General features: G+C 39.6%; 1 protein-coding gene across 4 annotated transcripts in view; it reads right to left on the bottom strand.

Moving 5' to 3' along the window:
• Nucleotides 1-16694, bottom strand: part of CYTIP (cytohesin 1 interacting protein) — an 82435-nt gene that overhangs the window by 25170 nt on the left and 40571 nt on the right. For 2 of the 4 annotated variants that reach the window (XM_059167288.1, XM_059167287.1), the window contains 4 exons: nucleotides 6182-6231; nucleotides 5895-5949; nucleotides 709-811; nucleotides 410-503 (listed from right to left, as the gene is read on the bottom strand). In XM_059167288.1, coding sequence (XP_059023271.1) covers nucleotides 410-503; nucleotides 709-811; nucleotides 5895-5949; nucleotides 6182-6231 — 302 coding nt within the window. Of the gene's footprint in view, nucleotides 1-409; nucleotides 504-708; nucleotides 812-5894; nucleotides 5950-6181; nucleotides 6232-11748; nucleotides 11857-13396; nucleotides 14117-16694 lie in introns of those variants that run through there. The other 2 variants (XM_059167285.1, XM_059167286.1) reach the window with 2 other exon arrangements.

Below are 16694 nucleotides of genomic sequence, written 5' to 3'. Positions count from 1 at the left end.
GCTTGTGGTATCAGAATAAAAACTTCAGCCCTTCTGACCTTTCATTTGTTCTAACCACAAGATTGTATCAAACATGGAAATTGGACCAGTTCCTCTCTGACCAAAGAGAATGTGTGCCAGTTTCATTGAATCTGACATAAAAAAATAAATTTTCTAAATGCTATCCCTCCCACACAGACGTTTGAGCTATTGATGTCCTCTGACTTCAGATGTTGACAGTATGTTCAAATTTGAGGAAGCCTTGAGAAACAAAAGGAACTGATAAAGAATATCTGTACCCAGTCCCAAAGCTATGGTGCATGGCCTCCCTTCTTGTGATCCTGAACAAAAGCCTATTCATTCACTCAACAGGCATTATGAGAGACCATAACATTTTTGAAGCCCCTAAAGGAAGCAGATGTATAGTTACGTTAGCAGGTTTCCCGAAGATCTGATCAGGTCAACAACTTGTTTGTGGGTAAAGCCTTCTGTGTTCACGCCATTGATATTTGCAAGGACATCACCTGGGAGATGCCAAGAAAAGTGAGTTGTTAGAACAGTTGTTTAAATAACCCCTCCTGACATCCAAATAAAAGAAGCAAGCCCCAAACTCTAGCAACATGAAGGAGTGAAGAAAATTCGCAGCAGCAATCATATCACAACCTTTGACATCATAACATTTTTCTTGCCATTTAAATAATTCCTAACACAAGCAAAATTACAAGTTACCAGTCTGCAGGCCCGCATAGTGTGCCGGGCTGTCCTCCTGGATTTTGCAAATCAGAGTGCACATCTCTGAGGAGCACGAGTTCTGGTTCTGGAGCCTGTAAGTCTGTAAAAATTAAAGTGATACATAATTACTATTCAAAACTCAAAATCTACGTGTCAAAAAATAAAATGGTATTGATTTCCTTAAGCAGTATAATAGGTAAGTACCAAGAACAATTTGGAAAGGCTTTCTTGAATATGAACTGAAACAAATATACCAAACTTGAAATTCTATAGTGCAATCTGTAGCCAGCCCTATCCATTAAAAGGGTGGGGGGGGGGGGGGATGAGCACCTGGGTGCCTCAGTCGGTTAAGCATCTGCTTTCAGCTTTGGTCCTGATCTCAGAATCCCAGGATCCAGCCCCATGGGGCTCCCTACTCCTCGGGGAGTGTGCTTCTGCCTCTTCTTCTGCCTGACACTCCTCCACGCCATTCATGGTCACTCTGATTCAAGATTATGTATGTTCAAGCCTAAAAGTCCACCTGGTGCTCTCATTATTATATATCTATTAACAAAAATGAGGTTTTGGGGAGCCTGGCTCAGTCATTAAGCGTCTACCTTTGGCTCAAGGGCTCAGGTCATGATCCCAGAGTTCTAGGATCGACCCCTGCAAGGAGCCTGTTTCTCCCTCTGCCTGCATCTCCCCCCTGCTTGTGCTCACACTCTCTGTCTGTCAAATAAATAAATAAAAATCTTAAAAAAAGAAAAATCAGGTTTTTTATTTCCCAATGGGATAAAACAATACTAGCCAAAAGCAAAGAGAAAAATCTCTGTGTATTTCTCCCAAGCTAAAGCACTCATTACAGCAGCATATGGAACACTACACATCCAGGAAGGGAGATATGCCAACAATAATTATTTTAAATCAGAGCTCTGCAAATAATGACAATCTGCCCTGCATTTTTCCAAAAGTACTATAATTGACGTGATTACCTTCTTGTCTAAGTGCTTTCTGCTATGCCTACCCTGAATACTCACCCGTTCATTAGCCCCCCAACCAGATTATAAAAACTTATGCTTCATCTCTTGCCTCAGTTTGGCAAAAGCACCTTGTTTTGGTTTTTGTTTTTGTGTCAAAGTGTACCAAGAATACTGCATAAATATTGCTAGACAGAGTGGCCCAATGACCTATAACAAACATATTTGCCTTTTTCACACATTTAAGTTATAAAACCTCGTTCCACTGAGAATCAAAATCAGCACCTGAGTGAAGTAATGTGATTCCTAAAATTAAACCACATTACAGCACCGCTTCCTTGTGGAGAAGTTAATGACTGATGTTCGTTCCTTCTTATTATACATACAGGCTCCAGAACCAGAAGTCAATCATATGCAAGCAACTCCTAGAAACTTGAGTTTGTTAACACCGAAAAAATTTCTATTCTCTCTGCAAGGCATGTTGAATCCCCCATATCGTAAAGGTAGACAGAACCTTTTAAAGATCAGTTAATATACTTCCCATCTATAGCAGAGACCTCTTAAACAGCTTTGCTGCCAGGAAGTGTTCTTGCTAGAGCCTGGACACTTCCAGGAATGGAAAGGCAATCCGGTTCATGGGGTACATGGGCCAAAGCTCTAACAGTCACTCCTTTGGGAAACCACTGTTATAGCAAATCTTGTTAGCAGTGAGCATCTACCCTCTAGGTCCAGAGTAGAGGGCGGGCAAATGTGTTGATTTACACAGTTGGCTCATATGTTTGCTATAAGGTTTTACAGGTGAGATAAACACGACACCAGGCGAGGTAGGCACAAGGCAAAATTTATTAAAGGTGCCCTCGGTCAAGGTGCCGCCAAAGAGGAGAGTTGGGGAAATCGCACCGGGTGTCGAGTGGGTCTTTTATCTGGGTTAAGACAGGGAATAGGTTCTCACAGCCATATAAGGTACGGTATTTGGGGATTGGAGGGTTGGGGGAGTCCTGATGTTCCAGTTTCTTGCGTAGGTATCGGGTTGTGGAGACTTGTGGAGTGTAGAGACTCCACACTTGTGGAGACGTGACCTGGGCATACGTCCTTATGGCGGGAGAGTCAAGGATTAGGAAAGTGGGGGAGGGGACCTGGAAGATGGCGGCCCTGCAGTCATTTCTATTGTTTCTCCTGCATTCCCGGAGCCACCGACCCAACATTTGCAAGCAGTGTAAAATGTGTGGGTTGGGGATGGAGAAGAAAAGGCAGAGCACCCAATGTTATGGGTAGAAATAATTTCCCTCTCTCTCACCCGGTCTTCTGGGTCCCATTTTTAGAAGCCAGTGACATAACAATCGCCTCTAATTTCTTAGAGGTACAAAAGTCACACTGCACTCCCTCAGGCCCAGTGACCTTCATGCAACGCCTGCCATTGGCTGATCTACTGGTACCGGGCACATTACTCAGTAATTTCTAAGATGTGTTATTTCATTGAAACTCCTAAAAACCCCACAGGGCAGCACTGAGAGAGTATGAACTTGATATGTGGGAATCTGATGTTTGTCTGCTACCATACCATGTGATTCTCATCAGCAGTATAAACCTAGCACCCATGGAAATTCAAAGAGGAGGTGCACTTGTTTCTTTTCCAACATGCCCTTCACTTGGGAGACCAGAACCCAAATACATGTTAACAGTGGGCACTCAATAGGAGTACTTATGGCTCTATCTGGTCTTCCAAAGGTTCCCAGGGCATTTCCCCCACTTGGTGGCAACTTCAAATCTGAGGACTGCTAAAGACTAGATTAGGGGGCAGAGCTGGCAATGGAAAGCACACTCTAAATGGGAATTGGCACAGGAGAGGGTTCCTGCTTCCCTGGCACATGCTGCAATTCTGAAGTGAAATCATCAGCTCAGCGTTGACCTACAAAGGTTCAAGGTGCTGCAGCCTGCTGTCCACTACGGATAGTTGTGACTCTTGCTTCATGTAGAGTCGGCATTTGTGGTTTGGGGGAGAAACACAGGGAAACAGTGACATATATCACAAAAGAATGAGAAAAAAGATCCCCATTTGTCACACTAAGTAGAATACGTGAGTGGTCATTGATCCTGTCTCCAGTAGCAACTGCTACACATCCTGTGGATAATTCTCATTTAAAAAGAAGCAGTCACAAAGAGTGCTACATCTCTCCAATGGAAAAAGAGTGTTCCGTGCAAATGGGGAATAAGTGAGAGTACTATGCTTCTAAACCCTGAGAGAAAAATTACAGATTACACCAAATTTAAAAGTAGAATAGTTCAGAAAATAGAAAGTAGGGCGCCTAGGTGGCTCAGTGTCTTAAGCCTCTGCCTTCAGCTCAGGTCATGATCTCAGGGTCCTGGGATCGGGCCCTGCATCGGGCTCTCTGCTCAGCAGGTAGCCTGCTTTCCCCTCTCTCTCTGCCTGCCTCTCTGCCTGCTTGCGATCTCTCTCTGCCTATCAAATAAATAAATAAAATCTTAAAAAAAAAAAAAGAAAAGAAAAGAAAGTAGAAAGTATCTTTCTTCCTCTTGCAGCCTTCTCCCTCCTCATTCTGTTTCTTTATTCAGAACACATATTTTACTTCACTGTTTCCTGTTCCTCATCTTCAAATACACACCGATTTTCCAATTTGGAGGTTGATATTCAGTCACAAAAATTTTCTGAAAGCAGCATCAAAGCTAAGACCTAAAAGCTGATATGCACTGTAAAAGTATGATTATGCAAAAGATGCCTAAAAGAAATGCAAAAGATAGAAGAAAAAAAATAATAATACTTAAGCTAGTACTGTTGCACTTAATTGTATTAGGCTTCATTTGAACTGATTCACCATCTTTACACATATGGCCATGAAAGAGCAGAGAGCAAATGAGAAAATGAAAATGAAATTCTTAGGCTATTAGAAATAGAAACCTATAAAGACTCTTAGGAACATCCTAGAGCATGAGACAACATGCAAGTAAACCCAACTTTTCTAAATTGTTTCAAATAATAATTGTAAGGTGTTGTCATTAAGAAAAAAACTCCAGGGGCACATGGGTTGCTCAGTCGGTTAAGCCTCTGACTCTTGGTTTCAGCTTGGTCATGATCTCAGGGTTGTGAGACTGAGCCCCACATGGGGCTCCACATTCAGCATGGAGTCTGCTTGGGAGTCACACTCCCTCACCCTCTACCCTTCTTCCTGTTCACGCACACACATACTCTCTTTCTCTTTCTCAAAATAAATAAATCTTTAAAAAAAAAAAAAAGTCCAAATTTTTTTCTGTATATCTGAGATGAAAGCTTCAGTATTTCAAATGTAACAGGAGATAGATATGAATACATGCAGCCTCATACACACAAATTTACATGCTTTCAAGTATTTCTTGAATACGAAAGTATAGATTTAAAATCTCATATACAGTATAAAAATGATGATGCAAAACATATATGAAATGCAAATATATAAAAATGCACATCCGGGGGCACCTGGGTGGCTCAGTGGGTTAAGCCTCTGCCTTAAGCCTCGGGTCATGATCTCGGGGTACTGGGGTCGAGCACCGTGTTTGGCTCTCTGCTCAACAGGAAGCCTGCTTCCCCCTCTCTTTCTGCCTGCCTCTCTGCCTGCCTGTGGTCTCTCTCTTTCTCTCTTTCTCTCTCTCTGTCAAATAAATAAATAAAATCCTTTTTTAAAAAAATGCACATTTGTAAAGAGTCCTTCACTTTCTCATTTGAGACCTGGTAGATACCAAGCATTTCCGATCGGTAGACTTACAGGAAAACTAAAGCAACTGAGAACAAGAAGGTGAGCATATCTCAAGGTTTTATTTCAACTGCTTCGAAGTTTTCCTTCCTTGATGATACCTAGCATCCTGAGAAACTACCCCAAACAAACCACAGCACATTGAATAAAAGTCACAGTGTTCATCACTCTCTAATCCTGACTTCACTCTTTCTTTGCTAATATCAAACTATCAGAGCTACTTTCTTCATGAAAAGTCTGAAAAATTGAGTGGTGGCTGGGTGGCTCAGTTATTAAGAATCTGCCTTCAGCTCAGGTCATGATCCCAGGGTCCTGGAATCAAGTCCCACATCCAGCTCCCTGCTCAGCAGGGGGACTGCTTCTCCCTCTCCCACTCTCCCTGCTTGTGTTCCTTCTCTTGTTGTGTCTCTCTCTGTCAAATAAATAAATAAAATCTTTTAAAAAAAATAAAATAAAATCTGGAAAATAGAAAACTGCCCACCTGAATTTCAAATCCAAATGTTCCATTATCTTGTTTTTCCACAGTAATGAGCTTTCTGTAATAATAAAGTAGAAATACACATGAAGATCAAAGTTTCACACTTGGCACGTTCTTATCATGAAGTAACTGTCACAGTTACAGATGGCTGACATTCAGGTAAACTGTAGTATTTAAGACTATGTGTGTGTGCATGTGTGTGTGTGTGCGTGTGTGCGTGTGTGTGTGTGTGTGTGTGTGTGTGTTAGTGCATGCTGGTAAGAGAACAAAAAATATATGAATCTCTTTACCTTTGAGACCAGGAAAAGTCACCTAAAGAACTTGATCTCGTCAAAGCAAGCTGAAAAATATAACAAGCACACCGTTATCAAAAGGTCCTAAGACACATCTATAAAATGTTCGAAATCACAAAGGAATTTGTTCTTTATCACCTTCCTTGGCCCAGATTTGGGAAATGGTTATGTAAGGGTAGTAATTTCCATTCTCTACTGGGAGAAAAGGAGAGCCGAGAAAGGGAACGTTCAAGCATTAAAAGGCTAAAAGAGGCTCAGATAATAATATACCACGGCAAAAGAGTTCATGTAATGTGGCAAAACTCTAAAGCTTCCAAAAAAATGTCATATCTAATCTGTATTTAAAATAGCCCCTGAAAAATTAACCAGTGCATTTTATAATCACACAGAAATCCGAAGAAAACAACACCCATAGAATGGCATATAAAACCCAAATACTTGATACTTTTTTGATACTGATGAAATGACTGTATTTATTGTAAAAATTCAATATGTTCCTGTTTTTAGAAGGCTATAATAATCTGTAAAGAATCAATACATATAAAGAAATACAATTCAGGTGAAAACAGGGACTCAAAATCTCAGTTCTGCTTTATGACTTATTTTTGCAATAGTTTTGGAAAATCAATGAGATTTCCAGCCAAGAAAGGAAGGGAGCCTCAGAATGCTATAAACAGTATGAATACTGGCCCCTTACCCCCAGTGCATGCTATGGAAAAAAATTATATACACATAAACTTCCAGGATATATTCTACCCTTGTAAATAGGAAAAATAAGCAAAAGGAAGCATCTTGTTTCTCAGGTGATTGCTGTGAGTCTGTGTGTGTTTTTATTTTATTCCTTTAGGAATTAACACAAGTTAATTAGCCATTTCTCAAGTCTTGGTCCAGGGGCCCCAAAATGTCGCCTTATGTTACTTAGCTAAACCATAGTGTTTCACTGCCACTTGTGATATACTTGTTGTCTATCAGTGAATATATTACAAAATGCCAGAAGAGCAACACATTGTCCAAACAACTACAAATAAGACAAAAAGGAGATGAAAAATCAGGAAAAAAAAAACACATAAAAGAAATTAATGCACAAACAAAATCCTTATTAAGGCATTTGTTCGGAGAGAAGCCTCTATCACTGATAATGAGTTTGAATTACCTAGCACCAAATGTCAGCATTCTCACAAACTTTCTGAAATGGCTCGGTGTTCAGAATTTGCTTATTGATCAATAAAGCTACTGTAAAGAAGAGCTGATCTTCCCTTGTTGATTCGGTGTAAATTAATTACATTTTGTAATTCCTTGTCTTTTCAGTTCTAGGCCTCAAACCGTGTATATCATTCTGAAGACGGCACTAGGTTGTCCCAGATCCAAAAAATTTTCTAAATTTGGTAAAAAGTATTTGTTTTCCATTTGTAAGGACTCAGTTTACAAGGCCTCCAACAATGTATATGGTTTATTTCAGCCTGTTTGCCCTACCTAACACACACATGGGCAGGAACCGCTCAGCTATGCAATATGGTACCTTCTTATGGAGGAGATGAACTTGACATTGGCCAGCATTCTCATCTCTCCCAAATACTGCACTCACATTGTCTTAATCTATTTTCATTATTTCTATCTGCTTGGCTTTTACCCTCATTTCTGATTTTAAGGTACTTAGGTAGGTCATACCTACTTATACTACCTATTATCATAACTAGGGTTTCTATTCTAAAAATACTACTTTTGCTATCAATAGTCATCATATTATTCAAATATTCGTATATAGAGAGACAAGTATGTGTGTTTATGTAAGGGGTATGCTGGATCAAATACCTCTCTTCTATACGTAATTACCGATATCCTTTGGGCCTCTTGGGGAATGTACTTATTTTACTTTCTACCCCAGTGCCTAGAGCAGGGCCTGGAATAGAGTAGAAACTTAAAAATAGCTAAATAGACAAACAGAAGTAAAACTACTAGACACCAATATAAGTAAATAAGTAGTGGTGAAAGATCAAATTCTCAAATTCAGGAGGAATTTTTTTTATTTTTTTTTATTATTTTTATTTTATTTTACTTTATTTTATTTTTTTTGGTGTGACTGAGAAGCAGAACATTTCATTTTAAGTAGTGGATGGAGCTACACAATCTAGTGCTTTTTTCCCAGGGCGACTGAGAGGGTTTAATGAAACAGTTTTGCAAATGAGAATGAGCCTTTCTCATGTCAGGAGAGTACTGCCATTTGGAAGGAGGAAGGTAGTTCTGGGAGCCCCTATAAAGGGAAATTTTTTTAAAAGATATCCACTGAGTTAAAATACTTTTCAATTTTGTCCTTCAGCAGATTTTAAATATTCACAAGAAAATCTCAAGGGCAATCATTAAAAATATAAAATTAAATTAAAAAAATCCAAAACACAAGGCAACATTACAAATGAAAATCAAACAAACAAAAGAACAAAAAAAGAAAAATCTCAATCCAAAAACAATAAGAACCATAGAGAAAGGACTAAAAGAAAGCAAAGAAAGATAGCAATGCCTTAATACATAACTGCCAAACAAATAAATGATAGCAAGAATTAATGAGTTATTAAAATTTCCACTCTTTCCTCAGCAATTTTAAATGTCCTTTTGTCAGGCAAATAATCATAGCATTGATGGGAACCTCAAGATTCCATCTGGTCCACCTGCAAACTTGCCTTCTAAATTAAAAAAAACACAACAACAACAACAAAAAACACTCTATTTAAATTCAAATCTAAAGTCTGTAAGTCCAGAAGACAAATCCAAGACCTCCACACAGAAGGAAACTGCCCCACCTTTCTCTTCCTAACCTTTCTATCTAATTGTCTGACTGAAAATATTTGCCTAGCACAATGTGAGATGCATGGCAGAGTCTCAGTTCCTGTGGACTGACTGATTTGGGTTATCAGTGACACACAAAAAAATCAGACTAAGTCGAATTATAAATTAGTTTCTACTCTGGATAAGCGACAAACCTCTTTTAGGCACCTAATATTTAAATAAAAAAGAACTTAAATAAATTAGGAACCATCAAATTCTCTGACACGTGCCTCATCTTGACACAAAGCCTCCTTGTCTTTGATCTGGGCTGTCAGACTCAGGCGATGTGGAAAGGAATGTTCTCAGGGTTCAACCTTGTTCACACACCAGACTACCTGCTAAAGTGGGAAGAAGTGTGCCTGCGGCCTTATGGAAGGTCTCAGCTTTGGAAGATGTTTTCCTGCAGCCTTTCTCCTAGAGTGCGCGGTCCGGCTCTGGCATCTAACCAGTGGAGGCGGTGCTCCCGAATGCCCTCAAAGCCAGAGTCTTTTCTCAGGGTTGCCGTGATGACACCGAGTCACACGAATGAGGAACCAGTGTGTGATGAACAGCATATGCTGGCAACAGCTGTCTTTTATTACACATTATCTAATATGAGAAATCTAGGTTGGGCAATCTGGCAGGCCTGCAAATTACACATTCAATTACCGCCTTTGATTAGACAAAGCTCCTTAACCCCTCACTGCCACTGATAGAAAGATGCCTGGGAGTGAGCTTATGATTCCTCTTCTTTTGTTTTTAGTGAGATGACTTAAAAGTTCAGGCATTGATATTCAAAATGTAATTTTTGCTGCTGTGCAGTGATTCACAGTGCTCCTCTTCAGTAGGATGCCAAGACCAGATATTTCTGCTGTCAGTTTGCAAAAGATAGGGGTTAGGGCTAGCCAAAGAGCCGCAGGCGGGGAGGAGCTCCAAGTTCAATCCTGTAGCCACTTCTGCTGCTAAGTAACAGATTGTTACTTCCTGGTCCCCACTCAGTGTGCTCATTTCCTGAAAGTCCTGGGATGGGGAGAGGTTCCTTATCAACAGAGACCTGTTTCTTTTGTTTCCACTGTTTCAAAAACCTACAAGTTAGATGCCCTGCCTCCTTCTCACTGTTGTCTTCCATGAATATAGCTTTTTTCCCTGTTCCCCTTTTAAGCCAGGAGCCTTGAGAGAGAGCAGGGTACTGCAGACTATGCTAAGATACTTGCTTAATGGAGTGGACTTCAGTTTCCTAACTCATAAGTGCCCTTAAGGAACTCAAAGATATGTCGCGGCTTCCCGCAGAAGTCTCATTGTGGACTCATGAGCGTCTTTTCTAAGAAAAACTGCGGGCTCTTGATTCCAGGTGTGTCACAATATTAGATTAGAGGACACTTTTCAAATTCTATTGGAGTGAAATTCCTACAGTTTTCTACCTGAAGTATTCATTGGATGCTTAAAATACTTTGCTGCAGTTAGGAACACTTGGGAGTTTTGGCTCCAGATGGGGCTGGAGCCAGAAATTAGGAGAAAGATCCTGGAGGGCGGAGTCCACCCCAGAAATACACACTTAACAAAATTCTGTATCTGAGCTTTTACGTGAAATCACCCTTCAGAAGCTGCGTTGGAGCAATAATTAGATAACCCCAAGACTGGCAGGCAAAGGCAGCCTGTGGTACTACTGTGGCACATTCTAGCTTCTGGCCTGGTCCTCAGGCCCCTGGCTCTTGTGACAGCCTTTGGTGAACACTGCCTTCCTGATGCAACCTACTATCCTCAGACGAGTGTCCCATCAGGCACAATCACTACGCCTTTGGCATCACCACATTTACAAAGCCTTTCCTCATTTCCTCTGGTCTCCTTCCCACTGTGTCTTCCATTGCACGGATTTTTTCCCCCCCTGAAATCATGTTCAGAAGTAGAAGCTGCACTGCGATGTCTATCACCTCCTACAAATACAGGTATGGAGATAATATGCACACACAGAAGTCTATTTTTAAGCAATTCTAAGTGTAAACACCCAAATGCTTCTGAAGATTCATCTGAAACTAGAGGCTCACCAGATAAAGCTTTGCAGAAACCAAAGCCAACTATAACGAGAAGTATGAATTGTTGACGTCAGCCTGAAAGTGTAGAAAATAACAGTGGGCAGAGAAACACCTGCTCCTGGGATTGCCTCACAGGGATCTTGTTGCCTGCAATTCAATCGGTGCCAAATGGGTGATTATTGTCTCAAAACCACTTAAAAGAAATGAACATCCATTTGGAAAGTTCTGAAATGTTGGGATAAATTTGCATCGAGTCTCATTGATGATAATTGGACAGAATCAGAAGTATCATGTAGAAGAGGCTTGTTTTGCTTTCTTTTTTTCTTACAGTAATTCTCACAACAGGATGAAAAACCTGTTTGAGTAGGGTTTACTATGGGAAAGAATACAAGAAAAGGGAGAAGAAAAGACCTAAAAAGAGGAGAACATCAGATAAATTCATCGGCGTGGGAATGTGTGCATGTATGTGTTCACTTGTATGTGTTATATACGTATGCACAGTAAGTGTGTTTCATCTGTCTCAATCCCCCTCATTATCTCCTTCGATAACCTCCTCCTGCTTGCCCTCTCTTAGTCCGCGCGTCTTCACCCATGCTTAAAACCAGATGTGACTCCTCCAACTTCACTGCCTTTCACACCCAAGTTTCTGGGTCTCCTCTCCATTTCATCCACTTCTTCTTTCACCAGTTACTGCAAAAGTTGCGCCCTCGCCACTCACCCCTACCCACTTACCGACACACCATGTTTCTCAAATGAGGTTCCTAAAACCCTCTTCTGCTCAAACACACCCAGTGGCTCCCTGTGCTGGTCAAATGACGACTTCATCAGGGGAAGTGTTCAAGTGTTTCGTAAAGCAGCCCAGCTCTGAGGTCTCCCCTCCCCTCCCACAGACACTTACTGGGTCCTCTGGACACAGTAATGTGCTGTTACCTCAAGGTGCCCTGAAGGCCCCCAGATCTGTGCCTAGGCATTAATTATTGCCTTGTTCTGGAATACCTTTCAATCACTGGAATATGTATCCTTCAAGGTTATCCTAAAAGGCATGTCCTTGGCTTTGAGCATTTATGTTGTATAATGCCTATTGGTTCTGCCTACTGAATTTTTAACCCTACAAGACCAGGAAACGTGTTCTTCTCATCTCTGTACCTCCTACACTGCTCTATATCTGAAACCTGAATAAAGATCCTGGTACTTCCCACAGCTGCTTTATTTTCAGGCAAGTAGTAAATTGATAGAAATGTTCATCATTTGATTAGGCTTAATGTCATAAAAGCATTTGGGATTTAAAAAGATCAAAATTCCATGCCATGGCAAATTATGCCTTTATCTTCATTGTGAAAAATAATGAGGAATCAGCTATATACATCACTGAGAAAAGATCATGACTCTCCCTCTATGCCCTAACTCTCTAATCCTGAAATTAGGAGGCTTATGAGGAGCCTGTGATGCACAGTAGGATTTGAGGACAAAACTGCATGCTTTAAAGTAATTCTAATTCTAAAATAAGATATGTCCTTGCAGCATGATAACAAGTTACATAACCAAAAACTGAAGAGGTTAAAATATTGTTTGAAAAATTGGAAATTATAGAATGAAAGAAACAAACTCAACTGGACATGGTTTTTTCTAAATAAGTTTTCATCTCTAGGGAAATACCTTGCAATAAAAATGAAAAACAATAGCATAATTACTGAGCACATACCACACATCAGTCATGTGTTAAGCACTGCACACTTCCTCACTTAAGCCACAGAAGAACTCCTTGGGGTGGTTCTATTGTTATCAGCATTATAGAAAAAAGAAGACTAAATCTTAGAGGGGCAAATGACTTGCATCTAGGAAGTGACTGAGCTGGTATTCAATCAGCCATTCACACATCCAATAAAAGCCTTAATTCCCAATAACATTAGGAAAGTGTCTATGCCCCAGCACTGAAAATAATGTAGTCAACAAAATTTGTCCTGAAGAAAAAGTACTCTCCTTGGATTGGAAATAACTATCAAGGAGTGCACCTGGGAGGGAAGGAATCAATGAGACACATCCAGGGGGAAAAGATCAATAATTCTCAAACTGGCCATGTCTAAATGCACTAAGTAAGTTCGATGTACTTAACGATTTTCATTTTACCTCGATACCACTTCACACGAGAAAAACAATCTCCTTTCAAATTTTTGCCTGGAAAAATTTTTTTTATTATGGTCTTAAATCTTTTGGACTAGTCCACGAGCTCTGGGGGCTCCCTGTCTCCTTCCTCACCCATACTCTTCGTGACTAATTCCAAAGCCTCTAAAATACAATTTCGGTGTGAAGCCAGACAAATATATCAACTCTGCGCTCAAGAGAACGTGAACACTTAGAAAATACAAAACAGTAATCATACCTGCTTTCTTCCCCGAGGCAAAGTAGCCACAGTGTCAGCCAGCATTTGAATCCGTCTATTATCATCCATTTGCAAGCTGCCCTTGAGCTGGGGGTAAGAACTAAACACTGGACCAGCACAGTAGTCCGCCAAATTGCCATTGCTACCCTGTTGTGTGAGCCTTTGTAAAGACATTGTGAATAAAGATTACTCCAGCTCGCACATGGTTGAGTGGCCTTGCGGGACAGGGGAAGCTAAAAGTCTAATTCGCTGACAAGCAGTCAAAAGTAGCAAAGCAGAAAGAGCCCATGTGACTTCTGTGGTTTTAGGTACTTGTTACACAAACCCTATCTTGCAGTTCACTCCCATTTCTCAAAGTGTTTTTTTTTTTTTTTTTTCTTTAAGCTCCTGGAAGAAACTAGTTTTACCATTAAAAAACAGCAACTTATTTTTTTTCTCTTTCAAACAGCCAGAACTCTCATGCTTTTATGTTCTACGGCAAGTTGTGTTCTAAACACCATCTGCCTTTTTTTTTTTAAAGGAAGAAAGAAAAATTTCCCCAAGTTCTGCCATGTGTTACCCACACTTTCTCCTACTCACTGTGGCAGTGCAGTGTCAAAGTCAGGGTATGCAGACACTGAGTTTTGTGGATAGAAGCAAGAAGCACAGGGTCCAGTCATAATGTCTCTCATGGAGTCCTTGTTATGTACTGTCCCTGAGGTACACCCTAGCTCATTAATGTTCATCAAAAACACATTATGTCTGCCACTTGGGCTGGAACCATTCAGAATTCTTCTGGTTGCCCTTCTACTACTTCGTCCTAACTAAAATGATCCATCATCTTTATAAGAAACAATGAGGGGGAAGACCAGCACACTCAGAGCTCAAATTTGGCCCTATCTTAGACAGCACTTTAATGCAGCATCAGCATGTGGTCCTGGGGGAAGAATGGAAAGGACAGGAAAATATCAGGCAAACCATGGTGGCACAAGAATGTTGCCTCTTGGTCCCTGAAGGCTCAGATGGGCCAAGGGCACCATCATGAAGTACAGAAGATCACAGATACTCTTTCCAGTGGGGGATTGGAACACGTAGTTTCAAGAGGACTGGTTTCAGAGGAAGAGCAAGTAGAGGAAAGAATCAAAACAAAAATCAAAAAGAGAAGTTTTACATACGACAAAAAGTCAACTGCGGTTGTCAAAATAATTTTGAAGGTCAAAAGTAGAATGTAAAAGAGTAGAAAGTTGTGAACTAAAATGGAAGTCAGGGTGAATTCAGCTCAAGCAGAACCTGCCAACTATAAATGGTAAAGTCTTCTCAGTTAACAGTGCTTCAAGAGATAGAGCTACTTCAGGAATTTTTAAAACCTGATCACAGCATAATTCACTATAATTGGAATTGGATTATGACATGAACAAAATGATGTCTCTGAAAACACAAAAATATCTAAATCAAGGATTATAAATGTGTGTGCCTTCAGGGACAAGGTGAGTAAAATATTATAACATAAATGTATAAAACAAAAGAGAGTGATAGATACTTTGGCAACTAAATAATATGTCAATTATGAAAATATTTAGTGTGTGTGTGTATGAGAGAGAGATTTTCAAACATCTCTAGGCTCTGAGGTACAGGACTTAAATCAACACTGTTAATTGAGGACAGCAGTCCACCTGTCCCCTAGGGATTTATGAAGTTAGGTAAATATTTTAGCATTTCAAAATGTCAAATGGAGATTAAACATTTGCCTGATATAAGACCATATAGACCAACTGACAACCAAGTGTCATACATTAATGCTAAAATTGTATCAATTTAGTATGTTATAATGATCTTAAGCTAATATAAATTACAGAAGTATATTATTAAATTAAGAAATTGGAAAATGAATTTTTTTTACTTAATTTATGAAATGTGGTTTGTTTGTTTGTTTTTTAAAGATTTTTTATTTATTTATTTGACAGACAGAGAGATCACAAGTAGGCAGAGAGGCAGGCAGAGAGCAAGGTCCCTGCTGAGCAGAGAGCCTGATGTGGGGCTCAATCCCAGGACGCTGAGATCATGACCTGAGCCAAAGGCAGAGGCTTAACCCACTGAGCTACCGACGTGCCCCTGAAATGTGTTTAAGGAGTAAAATTTTTCAAATCATGAGATTCATGACTATACAACCAGAGACAAAAGCAGATCTGACATTCAACCAGCACATACGAGTATGGTCACATTTGTTAATTATAAATTTAGACTGAATCTATTTTGATTGGCCGGTTCCCTGTTCTGATTGTTAAAGTCCTGTGTCATACCAATTACTAAATATTTTGAACAACATCCCATATAGTTTATGATAAAATGTGGGGAAACACTAAACTTTTTATACAAATATGACTTCAAGCCTCAAACACTAGACTCACAAATGTGTTCTACTATTTAAAACTACTTTTTTCTATAGAATTTACCTCAGGACAATTACAGTGTTCTGAACTCTCTTCCTCTTCATCCTCCCCTTTATATTATAAAGGTGATTCTAAAAGTGATTCAGATAAAGCCATCTACCTACTCAAAAGATTTCAGAAATGCCTCAGTGTTCATAAAATAAAATAAAACTTTTGAAAATTGCAGTTCTATCTAAATTCATTCTCTGAAATGTCATATTACTTTTTCTTAGATCTTTCTCTGAGACTTAGCATGTTATACTTAAATTATACTTTGAAAGCAAGGGCCATTTTGTATCTTTAAATTTATATTCATGTCCTATGTATAGAAAGTGTTCAAGAAATGTTTGGGGTTTTGGTTGTTGTTGTTGTTTTTAAAGATTTTATTTATTTATTTGAGAGAGAAAATGAGAGAGAGAGAGAGCAAGCCTGTGAATGGGGGGCAGAGGAAGAAGGAGAAGCAGACTCCCCTGCTGAGCAAGGTGCCTGATCTAGGTGCTAGAAATATTTGTTACTAAAAAGAAAAGGACAGGGAAGTAGATATTTAACAGAATGAATTAAATAATATTCTTCTAAGGCAACAAAGAAGAAAAACTAAACTAGCCGAAAATGTTTGTATTACGCACTCATATTCCAAAGTGCCACAATCTTCTGTAAGGAGTAATCTGAGAGATTTGAAAAGAATCTCTTCTAAAATATGTTTCTCATCTATTCAGAAAGCTAACATCCCATTATTGGCAGGACGGGTATTCTTATTTGAGGCATTTTGTTCATAAATATGCAAATACTCTTGGAATGAATCAATCTTTAGTACAAATTAGATGAATCCTGAGGAGCTGGAACATGGAGATGTTGTACTAGAGCAGATGAGAAGGGTATGACAAAAGTAC

Source organism: Mustela lutreola, chromosome 3 (genome assembly GCF_030435805.1).
Source record: "Mustela lutreola isolate mMusLut2 chromosome 3, mMusLut2.pri, whole genome shotgun sequence".
NCBI lineage: Eukaryota > Metazoa > Chordata > Mammalia > Carnivora > Mustelidae > Mustela > Mustela lutreola.
This window is presented reverse-complemented; position numbering and strand designations above follow the sequence as displayed.